Source organism: Procambarus clarkii, chromosome 32 (genome assembly GCF_040958095.1).
Source record: "Procambarus clarkii isolate CNS0578487 chromosome 32, FALCON_Pclarkii_2.0, whole genome shotgun sequence".
Classification (NCBI taxonomy): domain Eukaryota; kingdom Metazoa; phylum Arthropoda; class Malacostraca; order Decapoda; family Cambaridae; genus Procambarus; species Procambarus clarkii.
The window spans coordinates 36,655,188-36,669,028 of record NC_091181.1 but is presented as its reverse complement, the minus strand read 5'-3'; the positions used below and the strand labels follow the sequence as shown (position 1 = coordinate 36,669,028).

The 13,841-nt window shown below is 45.4% G+C and overlaps 1 protein-coding gene across 1 annotated transcript; it reads left to right on the top strand.

The window, feature by feature from the left end:
* Positions 1–9,268: 9,268 nt before the first annotated feature.
* LOC123759439 (serine/threonine-protein kinase meng-po) lies at positions 9,269–11,722 on the top strand. Its single transcript, XM_045744515.2, has 2 exons — positions 9,269–9,535; positions 9,702–11,722. The coding sequence occupies exons 1-2, from the start codon at positions 9,484–9,486 to the stop codon at positions 10,748–10,750; spliced, it is 1,101 nt and encodes a 366-aa protein (XP_045600471.1). The 5' UTR covers positions 9,269–9,483; the 3' UTR covers positions 10,751–11,722.
* The last annotated feature ends 2,119 nt before the right edge of the window (positions 11,723–13,841 follow it).

The window sequence follows — 13,841 nt, the reverse complement described above, 5'->3', positions numbered from 1 at the left end:
TGGACCACTGATTCAGATCTGGTAAAAATTTGTCTCTATTAAGCAAGAGCTTGTGTTCTCTAAGACTGCAGTGTTAAGCATGCTACACGAATCTGGACGCTATGATATATATTTTCTTTAATCAGCTCACTTTGAAGACTCGCTCTAGAAATTAATCTATGTTTTTATATATATATATATAACTGAATATTGTACTTTATTTAGGTCATAGTCTAATAAGGCGAAATTTTAAGTTGAAAAACATAATTTTTGTATATATCTATTTTCCATGAGGCGAGAAATGGATGAGCGCTGATGAAGCAAAATTATATAAACATCAAGAATGAAGCATTATGTCTGGCTGAGCGTCTTGAGTTGTGACGCCCTGATCTCAGGTTAGCCTTGTGCATTGTTACTCAATGTAGGACAAGTGGAGAACCTTGAGAGCCTCGGACATCTCCCCCGTGTTGACTACTGGTGGATTAACAGAACCAATGATAGCAAATGGAGGTTGGAGATGAGTAGTCGTGCAAGGTTATCAAGTCTCTCTGGAAGAATTGAGATTGACAATCGACAATCCACTGAGATTGATGACGACTTACGGTGCACATGGACGTAGGCTTAATATGAGGAAAGCTTTGAGGCAGGACCATAGGATTGAGCCAGCGTCCTAAGTGACCCCCCCCCCCCACACACACACGGGCGCGCCTTAGTCAGTGGACCACGATGTGCTAAAAGTTATTTGACCTTCATGTTTAATATGGTTTCAGTGGACCAATAGGCCTCCTGCAGGTTTTTAATGTTTCTAGTAGTTGGTCACCACACTTGCGTCCGTCCTCATATCCCAGCTCCTATCCTGTTCCCATATCCCAGCTCCTATCCTATACTCATATCCCTATCAATTGGTATATAGTACCAGACAATCACCAGAGATGGAGGGATATAGTTGAGAATGGAAGAAGTACAACGACTAAACTATTAGAAAAGGTGATAAGGGGGACATAAAAGATGATAAGGGGACACAAAAGGTGATAAGGGGACACAAAAGGTAATAAGGAAACACAAAAGGTAATAAGGGGACACAGACAAAAAGCAGATAGATGTCACACACACACGACTGTGAGGTGTGAATTGCTCGTCCATTCTGGCGCGACGCCTTCGCTGAAAGCTTTGATTCTATTGACTGTAGTGGGAGGCATTAAACTCAGCAGTCACAGAGGAGGGTTAAAAGGTCATCAGGACTGCGACCCCCTATTATAACGTGGTTGACCTTACACCAGTGAGGACACAGCGGCTTATGAGGCTGTGTGTCAGACGACTCTAAAGCTTAGAGTTTAATCGTGAAGCAGGACGATATGTAGCTTGCGGTGGCTAGTACTGGCCTAGTATTCCTTCTGGTCGGCATTGATGATCGCCTTGGAATACTAGGCAGACTTCCCAGGCGATCGTTAATGCATTCTCTTTACGGCAGTTTCCCACTCTCACAAAGCTGTTTATGCTAAATATTAATCTTAGATTTTCTTTTAAATGAGATGTGTTCATATGAGAGAGAGAGAGAGAGAGAGAGAGAGAGAGAGAGAGAGAGAGAGAGAGAGAGAGAGAGAGAGAGTAGAGCTTCTTGAGTGCCTCTCTTAGATCTGTGCCTTGTATTCCCAGGCGGTCATTAATGATGTCGTTGCTGGCACCCAAAGATGTCATTCATGGACCAAGTGTCTGTCTCTCTCAAGTCACCTGTCACGTGCGTTCATTTGGCACACCCGAGTCGCCATTCGTTGACCCCTTGGCACTCACCTCTCAGGCATCAGTGCGGAGGCCTCCCACGACCAGGCCAGTGCCTCCCACGACCAGGCCAGTGCCTCCCACGACCAGGCCAGTGCCTCCCACGACCAGGCCAGTGCCTTCCACGACCAGGCCAGTGCCTCCCACGACCAGGCCAGTGCCTCCCACGACCAGGCCAGTGCCTTCCACGACCAGGCCAGTGCCTCCCACGACCAGGCCAGTGCCTCCCACGACCAGGCCAGTGCCTTCCACGACCAGGCCAGTGCCTCCCACGACCAGGCCAGTGCCTCCCACGACCAGGCCAGTGCCTTCCACGACCAGGCCAGTGCCTCCCACGACCAGGCCAGTGCCTCCCACGACCAGGCCAGTGCCTCCCACGACCAGGCTACACTATGCAGTGAATTCTGGTGAGACGTTCAAGAAAGGTCTCTCGGTAATGACAGTATTCTGTGTGAATACTGTTGGAGGGGCGTGAGGGAAGGATAGAGGGAGACAGGCATGTAGAGGGAGGCAGGTATATAAGGAGGAAAGAATAGATGAAGACAGACATGAAGGACGGAAAGGATAGAGGAAACAGGTGTGTTGAAAAAGGGTGGAGAGAGGGAGAGACAGGTGTGTAATGAGGGAAGGGTACAGAGAGAGAAGAAGAGACAGGTGTGTAGTGAGGGAAGGGTAGAGGAAGACAGGTGTGAAGGGAGAGGCGTTCACACGAAGGCAGATTGGATGGCAGGTAATTAAGCAGGTAGACAGAGTGGTAGGAAGACAGAGAGATATGCGGGTAGACAGGAAGGTGCGCAAGCAGGCAGGGCGATATACAGACAAGCATATATATATATATATATATATATATATATATATATATATATATATATATATATATATATATATATATATATATATATATATATATATGGCTTGGCTATAGCTTTCTATGGCTTTCGATACACTACCTGGTGTACCTGCAGGGCTGCCAACACTGCCTGGTGTTCCTGCAGGGCGGCCAACACTACCTGGTGTACCTGCAGGGCTGCCAACATTACCTGGTGGATCTACAGGGCTGCCAACACTGCCTGGTGTACCTGCAGGGCTGCCAACACTACCTGGTGTACCTGCAGGGCTGCCAACACTACCTGGTGTACCTGCAGGGCGGCCAACACTACCTGGTGTACCTGCAGGGCGGCCAACACCACAACCTTCTTGCATCATTCCTCGCCAGTGTCGCCAAGGTAAAAATAAACGACCCACTTTGTGGCAGGCAAGACGAGTGCTTCAATATATACGTATTGACACGTACGTCCACACGAGCACGCACACACGCCCGTACACACGCACGCACGCACACACACACACACACACACACACACACACACACACACACACACACACACACACACACACACACAAGGGTTCACAAGAGTACACCCACAAGGGTACACTTGGAGGGCATACAGCTGTGTATGCAAAGGTATAAACAGTTTCAAGTGTAGATATGATAGAGCCCAGTAGGCCCAGGAACCTGTACACCTGTTGATTGACAGTTGAAAGGCGGGACCAAAGAGCCAGAGCTCAACCCCCGCAAGCACAAATAGGTGAGTACAAGGGTACACGCACAAGGGTACACCAGGGAACACCAGGGTACAAGTACAATAGTACAAGAGGGTACACGCACAAGGGTACACGTACAATGGTACACAAAGGTGCACAAGGGTACACACACAAGGGTACACAAGGGTACATAAGGATACACACACAAGGGTTCACAGGAGTACACAAGGGTACACAGGTGAAAGCTGTGTACCCATATGAGCCACAGAGACATTAGAAAGAATTTTTTCAGTGTCAGAGTAGTTAGTAAATGGAATGCACTAGGAAGTGATGTAGTGGAGGCTGACTCCATACACAGTTTCAAGTGTAGATATGATAGAGTTCGAGAAACTCAGGAATCTGTACACCAGTAGATTGACGGTTGAGAGGCGGGACCAAAGAGCCAAAGCTCAACCCCCGCAAGCACAATTAGGTGAGTATAACTAGGTGAGTACACACACACACACACACACACACACACACACACACACACACACACACACACACACACACACACACACACACACATTTCTTTGGTGTTGGACCTAAGACCTGTTAACCTCTGTAGGGTCATTAAGGCTCACACAACAGTTCCCTGACCAACCAGTAAAAATACTTTAGTCCTGAACATTGTCCAAGACTAACGTAAACTCTCAGTGTATATGCACCTGTTTAGTACATGAGCACATGCACTAACAGGAAACAATGGAACTATTTGCAGTCTCCATGGCGTAGTGGTAAGACGCACGCCTGGCGTTCCGCGAGCGCTTTGTCCTGGGTTCGTATATTGGCCAGGGAGGATTTACTGGGCACAAATCCTACTGTTTAACTCAACAGTAAAATGGGTACTTGGTTGTAAAAACGATTCTTCGCAGGTGTCGTATTCGAGGGAACATAGGAGTAAAGACTTGTCCGAAACGCTACGCGTACTATATATATATATATATATATATATATATATATATATATATATATATATATATATATATATATATATATATATATATAATATATATATACATATAATGTACTCACTAAATCAAACATGATAACTTTATACTTAAGCTTGAAGTTTGGCTCATATCTAAGTAATATCTTACTTACATTATTAATATTACTACACAGAAATCACATTAACGTGATGTATAAGTGCGAAAATCAGTATAGGAGCCACGAGGAGGATTCGAACCCCGCACACCGAGTATTCCCAAGCACACACGCCTTCAACCACAGAACCACGATAAGCTAAAAGTGATGTTACCGGTGATTCAACTGAATCCTCTAGGCTTCCTGAGGCAACCACTGACACCAAAGCAAAGTTTCACACATTACTCAGGCTGTGGTATAGAAGTTCTAACCCCCCCCCCCCCCAATGCTTTTTTTCTGCCAGTGGGCAGGTTCGAATCCTCTTTATGACTCCTACTGATTTTCTCAATGATCGTAAAGTTAATGTGATTATTTCTTTATGTATTTGAAAGGAAGCATTGGGAAGGCAGAACTCGTGTACCACAGCCAGAGTAATGTGGGTAGTGGGTGAAACCCTGATGGGGCTTCAGTGGATGCCTCAGGAGCCCTAGAGGATTCAGTCGAATCCCAGGTTATATTACTTTTAGCATATCGTGGAAAGGTTAGGTTACGCAAGATTAGATTTGGCTACGTTGGCAAGGCAAGGTTAGGTTACATGGGGGATTAGTTTAGTTATGCTAGGTTAGGTTAGGTTAAAGCAGTGTCAACCACGCAATAAATAATCAAACATGGAGACTAACAGAGCACATATTCTACTCATTTTTCTTACAAAAGAAAACGTAAAGGAGACCTGTTTCCAATTGTCGTACCCATAACTCATGCAAAAATGAGATACAAAAATCGCTCACCCACCCTACCACCAATTAGAAAACTAATGAGGGCATAATGTAACCTTCTGTCAGCTCACCTTAATCAATATTAGCTTGACAGCAATCAGTGTCAGTAACCTAAGTGATCCGATTAATTTGAATCCCTTTTTTCCCATATATTCAAGATAACTTCCTCTATCACAAGGATATCTTCAAGGATATCATATATTCAAGATATCTTCCTCTATTTATCATATAACTCATCATAATATGCTAAGTAATCTCCCATTATCGAAATTTATGTATTTTGCACAAAAGTACATTATCATATCGGAAATCTTCGAACGCGTATCGGGAATTCTTTTACACTTTTTGTCATTAACCCCTCAAAATGGTTCGTTAACCTCTCAAAGTAATTCGTTAACCCTGAATATAGTGTTATTGCTTCTCAAAATAGTGTCTGTAACTCGTCATATAGTTTTTTAACCCCTCAGAATAGTTCGTTAACCCTTAAATTAGTTTCATTGCCTTTAAAAATAGTGTCAATAACTCGTCAAATAGTTCGTTAATCTTCAAAATAGTGTTATTACCTGTATAAATAGTGTCAATAACGCGTTAAACAACCGCAAAATAGTGTCGATAACACTCAAAATGAAGTCGATAACAAACAAAATAGTTCGTTAAACCTCAAAATAGTTCGTAAACTCTCAAAATAATTCGTTAACCCACCAAATTAGTGTCATTACTTCTCAAAATAGCTTCAGTAACTCACAAAATAGTTCGTAAACCCTCAAAATAGTGTCGTCGACTCTCAAAAAGCGTCGTAAACCATCAAAACGGCTTCCTGGACCCCTAAATAGTGCTACTCAGTTCTCAAAATAGTGCCGAGAGCTCTCTCAATAGAGCCGACAAATCTCAAAATAGAATCCTAGCTCTTTAAAAGCAGACAAGTGATTTTCAGAATAAAATGCGCCAAAAGTATGATTTATATATCACTCGCTAACCACCAAAAAAATTGGCTGAAAATTATTACGTAATAATTATAATCAAATTGTTTAGTCTTAGAAACGTTACCAACAGAAAACTCTTTAAACACGCGGGAGTAATTCTTGGAAACGCATCTGTCCATCCTGAAACACTTATCATCAATCAATCCTGGAGGAAGGGATATGGGACGCTCTTAGGGTCGTCTGCATTTCGTAAAAACGCTCCAGCATTCCATGAATATTCATGTGCAGTGCGTTAAACGTGTCCGCAGTCTTCCAAAGCGCGTCGGCAATCCTTGCAAACGTGTTGCTGATCCGCGATAATCCTTAAAAACGTGTCGGGGTTCCACAAAAAGCGCCAAAGTAATCCCCAAAAGCGTCAGCAATTGCTACTGAAGTCGCTGCTGCTGCCGATACGTCGATGCGGATCTTAAAATTAATTTCATATGGATCTTTTCTTTCAGCATTCTCTTTTTAACGTCCTTTGAGATAAAATTAACAAGGTTATGATTCTCCCAACTTCTCCTCTACTCCGAAAGAGAACAAATAGTTTAAATAAAACACGAAATAGGACTCTACACGAACTACCAATCATTAACCTGCAGACGCCGAAATCAAATTGCTCTTTTAATGATCGTCGCAAAGAACTTCAGTTCTACCTTGGACTCACAGGATTGCAGTTTTGAATTGGTTAAATATGTGAATTAATTTTGGAGATGCAATATGCTTGTTGCTGGTAGAAGGGAACTTAGAGGAGAAAGCGCCAAGCCATTACGACTATATAGCACTGGGAATGGATCAGGATAAGGATTTGGGATGGGACAAGGGGAAGGAATGGCGGCCAACCACTTTGACGGTCGGAGAAGGAATGGCGGCCAACCACTTTGACGGTCGGGGATTGAACGCCGTCCTGCATGACCGTTGTTGCTGGTAGAGAGGCGGTGCTCTGGCGTCGACCACCACTACCACTACACTGTTACCTCACCGTGGGGGCCAGGTAGGCTGTAGTTGAGGCGCAAGTTAAGACGGGCGAGGCGCCCTGCCGTCGACCACCGCCAGACAGCATGGCGCCCGTCCTGGCTCGGGACCAGCGCCATACTATCTGAAGGAACCAGAGACGACGAGAATGGAGCATTTAAACATTCTATGATAAATGTTAAGGTTCTTATGAATAACATCTACCGTGAAGTAATTCACGGTAGATGAAATTCACGGTTCACGATATTTTTGTTGCTTAAAGTAAGCAAAGTGTACAGTTTGTATAGGCAACAAGTGATCGTCTCCCGTTCTGGGGGTGATGGGACACCTGCTAGCAGAGGAACTCTTCATATAAATGTTTAGATTCTAAATGGCATTTAACCTTTAAGTTAAATGGCAAGTTTTTCTCTGAATGCTCTGAATTCCCTTCCCTGAGGCTATGGGTCCCTACAATTCAGCCAACGGGGGTACTTATATATATATATATATATATATATATATATATATACTTTGGACAATATTCATAGTTCGGTTGTTTAATATTTATCAAAATTCTCCTTAATTTTATTGCGACTTCTACGTTGTTGAAATTGTTGTACAAGTCAGGTACGGTCCGGTTCGTCCCTGTTACCCACGTGAGAGTTCGTTCTCAAGAGGTTAAGGGAGACCCGGGCAAGTATATTTGTAGCTGTGGTGGGGGAGGGGGACTTGGCAGCCCCTCCCCCACCTGTACCCCCCCTCCCACCCCACCCAATCAGTACCCCTCCCCCTACCGTCACGACCATTTAGGTACTCCCGCCCACAGGGTACACCCTCCCCGTGGGTACATTCTTTCCCTCAAGGTACACCTCCCTAAAGGTAACCGTCCCATGGTACTCCTCCCTTATGGTACTCCCCCCAACCCCAGGAAAAAACCTCCGCCTCCCCCCCCTTCCAAGGTACCAACGTACCAGCCACGCTCGTGGAACCCAACACAACCCCCGAGAGTAACCTCCCCACCTCCCCCCACCCTCCAGCATACCTCGCACGACCCCACAAGCTGCACCTGCAGATTTAACCTCCGTCGTTACCTGCAGCCTCCTTCATTCGCCTTGTGAGGACGTGGACAGGGGAAACACGCACAAAAACGATTAGGAAGATTGACAGAGATAGTATCAAGATCAACCAAGGTGAAATATGAAAATAGTTTTAGTACTTGCGTTTCGTTTGATGCCTCGTGGGAAATAGAGCATGAAGTCCCCAGGGTCACCAGGGTCGCCAGGGGCCACCAGGGTCGCTAGGGGCCACTAGGGCCACCAGGACCACCAGGACCGCTAGGGGCCACCAGGACCATCAGGACCGCTAGGGGCCACCAGGGCCACCAATTGGAAGGAGGCATATTAAGGCCCACTGACAGGTCAGAGGATGATAACACCAGATATGGATCAATGAAACCATCTATCATAAATAAACCAATATTTGGAAACGTAGCGATAATGAAATAGATTATTTTGATGCTTTCTTCAGCAAAACTAATTAATGTAATTTTGTATTTAAACGATGAAAATAATGTAATAAATACATTTATTTCATAGATGAATGAGTGATGACATATTGCCAGGAGAGAGAGAGTGAGAGAGAGAGAGAGAGAGAGAGAGAGAGAGAGAGAGAGAGAGAGAGAGAGAGAGAGAGAGAGACAGAGAGAGAGAGAGAGAGACAGAGAGACAGAGAGACAGAGAGAGAAAGAAAGAACGTGCAGCGCCCCACGGCGTGATCATCCTAGGAACACGTGCTGGTTTGGCAATCCCCACGGGTCGTGTCGCGAGAATCCTCGTCTTCCCTTAATTCTTGCTGTTCATACTGAATTGTCTCGTATCGATGAAAAGCTTTTCGCACCTCACACGCCCGCAAATACCACCGGCTCTCTCTCCTGGCCGACGTTGTGCGCTGCAAGGGGTGACAACAGTACCGAGTAGCAGTACCAAGGGCAAGCAGTAAGAAGCCTGCTAGTTCTTGTTCTTGGCTTGGTCTCTGCTCGCAGCTGGACACCTTATGGTCGACACGGGCTATATTGAGGGCCACACCCAGGTGTTTGGCGAAGAACTCCTTTTATCTGGGTTCCGGTGTGAACTCATCTCATCTGTGACGTCAGGAGAGGCAGGAATAAAAGCCGGGGGGGCTCGTCGCCAAGACATCAGACAGAACCCAGCCGTTCTCGAGACAAGCACACATCAAGTCCCACCTTGTGGCTTTCTTGTCCTGGTGGAAACATTCTCATTTCCCACCTTCTGGGTTACAGTTTTGGTGTTACATCGTGTTATATACATAAGCCTCCGCCTTCTGGATTACAGTGCGTAGCTTCAATGTGGAATGAGATGGCAGTCTCTCACAGCCCTCTCCGACAAGCATTGCAAGGTAAGGATATTAGATCTGTGCAAATTTGAAAGTGGCTTCTCATAGTGTAAAATCAAACCCGCGAGAAAGTAAACTATTCCTATTGAAAGGATATTCAAATACACTTTTTTTTTTAAGGACTCAAGAATTTCAGTTTCACTAACAGCAAATTCTTTGATGCTTGCAGAAATGGAGGCGAGCAGCAACGGGAGTCTGCACACCATCAAGCTGCTGGAGCTGCCGAGGGTGGAGGTGCTCAACCAGTTCTCCGACGTGCGCCTCCTGGTGGAGTCCAACAGCGGCGCTAAGGTCTACGGAGCCAGACGCCTCCACTCAGGCACCAGCGTCGTTCTCAAGTGTATGCACAAGAAGAACACAAACATGAAGGATTTTATCCGCGAGTTCCACTACAACTATTGCCTCAGTTCTCATCCGAATATTGTGAAATGCTTCGATGAAGCCTTTGAAACATCTGACTCGTATGTGTTTACACAAGAATATGCGCCAGTGAGTGACCTCTCCAAGTTTGTGAAGATAGGCGGGATCGGTGAGACGCGAGCCAAGAGAGTTGTGGAACAGGTAGCCCAAGCTCTCGAGTTCATCCGGAAGCAGGAACTGGTCCATCGTGATATATGCCTGGAAAATATCTTCGTTTTCAACCGAGAAGTGACACGTTTCAAGTTGGGGGACTTCGGCAGCACTCAGCGGGCAGGAGCCCTTGCGCCGAAGATGAAAGTCCGGTCCCCTTGGGCGCCGCCAGAAGTGTACCGGGAGGGTTACCGCGTCCACAGCGGCCAGGACGCCTGGCAGCTCGGGATACTCATCTACATGTGCCTGACGGGGTCATATCCGTGGTCCTTAGCCGACACAACGGACTGTAACTACAGCGCGTGGGTGGCTTGGCTCAAGCGCAAGACCACAAAGGTGCCACCTCGATTCAGGTGCTTCACTCCTCGCCTTCTACGACTCTTGCGTTGCTTGCTGCATCCCAACCCAGACAACCGTACGGGCATGGGCAAGGTGAACAAGCACCTCTCTTGTTCATGGCTGGTGAAAGAAGCGCAAGACTTCGGCATCTCAATGGATAGCCCCACAGAGTTCATGTATAATCAATCGCTGTTTAATCGTGCATGGAGGAAACTGACTGAGTTATTTCATTTCCACACTCACCGGACCGGTCATCGGGAGGTCAACAAGTCGAGCTCCCGCCAGATCTCGACGACGGCTCAGGAGTAACGCCCTAAAACAGCGTTACACCTCAAACGTTCCAAATAAACAGGATTCCAGATCTCATTAAAATGGCGTATCACTGAAGTGGGACGCAACGCGGCCTTGAACCCCTGCTGCTGTGGTGGTGCCTCTGAAGCAGGTCAGACGCCGCCCTCGGCCTTCCCTGTCGGGGACAGTACCGCAAGGTTCTCAGTGTGGTTCAACTGTGATATAATCTGCCTCTTCGGCCACACCGTTGACTCTGTACCTCAGTCACACCCGGCCACACCGTAGTATTACTTAGTATAACCTGGAAATGTGCAGTATTATTTATTTTATCTTGCGTATGTATTTACGCACACACACTCACATACACACATTCTCCCTTGCACACTTACATACATACACAGACTCACACACACAGACTCGGGGCCTCGTAGCCTGGTGGATAGCGCGCAGGATTCGTAATTCTGTGGCGCGGGTTCGATTCCCGCACGAGGCAGAAACAAATGGGCAAAGTTTCTTTCACCCTGAATGCCCCTGTTACCTAGCTGTAAATAGGTACCTGGGAGTTAGTCAGCTGTCACGGGCTGCTTCCTGGGGTGAGTGTGTGTGTGGTGTGGGGAAAAAAAAAGTAGTTAGTAAACAGTTGATTGACAGTTGAGAGGCGGGCCGAAAGAGCAAAGCTCAACCCCCGTAAAAACACAACTAGTAAACACACATACACACATAAACGCTCATATACGCACACACACACATTCTCCCTTGCGCACTTACATGCATACACAGCCACACACACACACATACCAATTCACATATTCCACTGTGTGTATATATCCACTCTATTTATAAGTTATTTATAAGTATTCCAGATGAAAAATGTTGACTACAGCTGCTGTTTAAGGGCTGTAAACATTCCTTTATACATAATATATTTTCTGACTTACGAGCTAAGATATAACTTTCACTAACATTTGTGATAATAAATGATCGCAGTTTCACCTTCTTTTAATAATTCCTTCAAATATATAACAGACGAAGTTTACATTTCAGACGAAATGTATACCAAAAGTGTTGGACTTAAGGCCTATCAAACTCTTGCAGGTTATTAAGGCCACCACAAGAGCTTACTGACCAACCAAAATGTATACTTTACTGCTGAACACAGTCAAGGACTAAAAGTAAACTTTCAGTGCATATATATATTAATATATATATATACACCGTTGCATGGGCTTCACCCCTCCTTCAACATATCGCTGAACTTGCGCTACTCAGGTTAAAATATCGCTTTACAGAGGCTCCGAAGCCACTAGCGTGAGAGTAGACCATCGTAGATGCGTCAGGACAAACAGAAACCTTGTTTAACTTATTGTATAAGAATACGTGAATTATTAGATGATAAATAGGCAAAAGAAGGAGCGGTAATACACACCAAGTATATTGATTGATGATATATATTAGGTACGATATATATATATATATATATATATATATATATATATATATATATATATATATATAATATGTCGTGCCTAATAACCAGAACGCACTACTTAGCTTAGTATGCAAGGTTATTTTGCCTAATAGGCACAGTGATTTTCGTTATTTTAACGACAAATTTCCAATTGGTATATTATTAATATTATAATTATTATATTAATTAATATTATTATATTAGTTATAATATATTATAATAATTATAAATATTATTATATTAGATTAAGAACAAAAATTACTGACTTGGTTAGGTTAGGTTAGGTTAGAATAGGTTAGGATAGGTTAGGTTTGGTCATATTTCTACGTTAGTTTTAACCCAAATAAATTAAAATCATACCAATAGCATACCATACCATCATACCAATACCATACACAATCACTAAACGCACTTAATAACAAGAGAAAAGAGAGATGAACGACTTCTTGGAGCGTCGACTGGATACAAGACGACACAGCTGCAAGTGTACACAAGAGGTTAGAAGGTCCTTATAAGACCATGGATGGATACAGTCCCCTTGGCAATGTGGTAACACACTCGCCTTGTGTTTCGCGAGCGCTTTGGCCTGGGTTCGTATCCTGGCCGGGGAGGATTTAAAGGGCGTCAGTCCTTTAACTGTAGCCTCTGTTCACCCAACAGTAAAATGGGTATCTGGTTGTTAAATGGGCATCGGGTCGTATTCCAGGGAACATATGATTAAAAACTTGCCCGAAACGCTATGTGTGCTAGAGACTGTGTTAAGAATGTAAGAACTCTTTAGTATATAGCAAAATGAATAAAATAATGGAATATAACTTAAGCAACACTCAGCTTATTAGGCAAATCGAGCTTTGCATAATAGGCCAAGTAGTGCGTTCTGGCTATTAAATACAATATATATGTATATTTATTTTTAGGCTTGTTGGGTAGAGCCTCTTCGCCTTGGTTGCAATTCTCAGGCTGTGAACTATTTGGCAATGGTTGGCACATTCTCCTCCTTGCATTGGAGAGATCTTGCTCACGGTTAGTGAAGGAAAAGGAGGAGGAGGGTTGCAACACTGGATGACCCACGGGAGGGGGGTTGCAACACTGGATGACCCACGGGAGGGGGGTTGCAACACTGGATGACCCACGGGAGGGGGTTGCAACACTGGATGACCCACGGGAGGGGGGTTGCAACACTGGATGACCCACGGGAGGAGGGTTGCAATACTGGATGACCCACGGGAGGAGGGTTGCAATACTGGATGACCCACGGGAGGGGGTTGCAACACTGGATGACCCACGGGAGGGGGGGTTGCAACACTGGATGACCCACGGGAGGGAGGTTGCAATACTGGATGACCCACGGGAGGGGGTTGCAACACTGGATGACCCACGGGAGGGGGTTGCAACACTGGATGACCCACGGGAGGAGGTTGCAATACTGGATGACCCACGGGAGGGGGGATTGCAACACTGGATGACCCACGGGAGGGGGTTGCAACACTGGATGACCCACGGGAGGGGGGTTGCAACACTGGATGACCCACGGGAGGAGGTTGCAATACTGGATGACCCACGGGAGGGGGGTTGCAACACTGGATGACCCACGGGAGGAGGGTTGCAGCACTGGATGACCCACGGGAGGAGGTTGCAATA

What these genes read in the sequence shown, in the direction of transcription:
- LOC123759439 (XM_045744515.2), top strand. Translation starts at nt 9,484, where the DNA reads ATGTGGAATGAGATGGCAGTCTCTCACAGCCCTCTCCGACAAGCATTG. An exon ending in TCTCCGACAAGCATTGCAAG is followed by an intron (nt 9,536 to 9,701) that starts GTAAGGATATTA and finishes TGATGCTTGCAG; the next exon opens with AAATGGAGGCGAGCAGCAAC.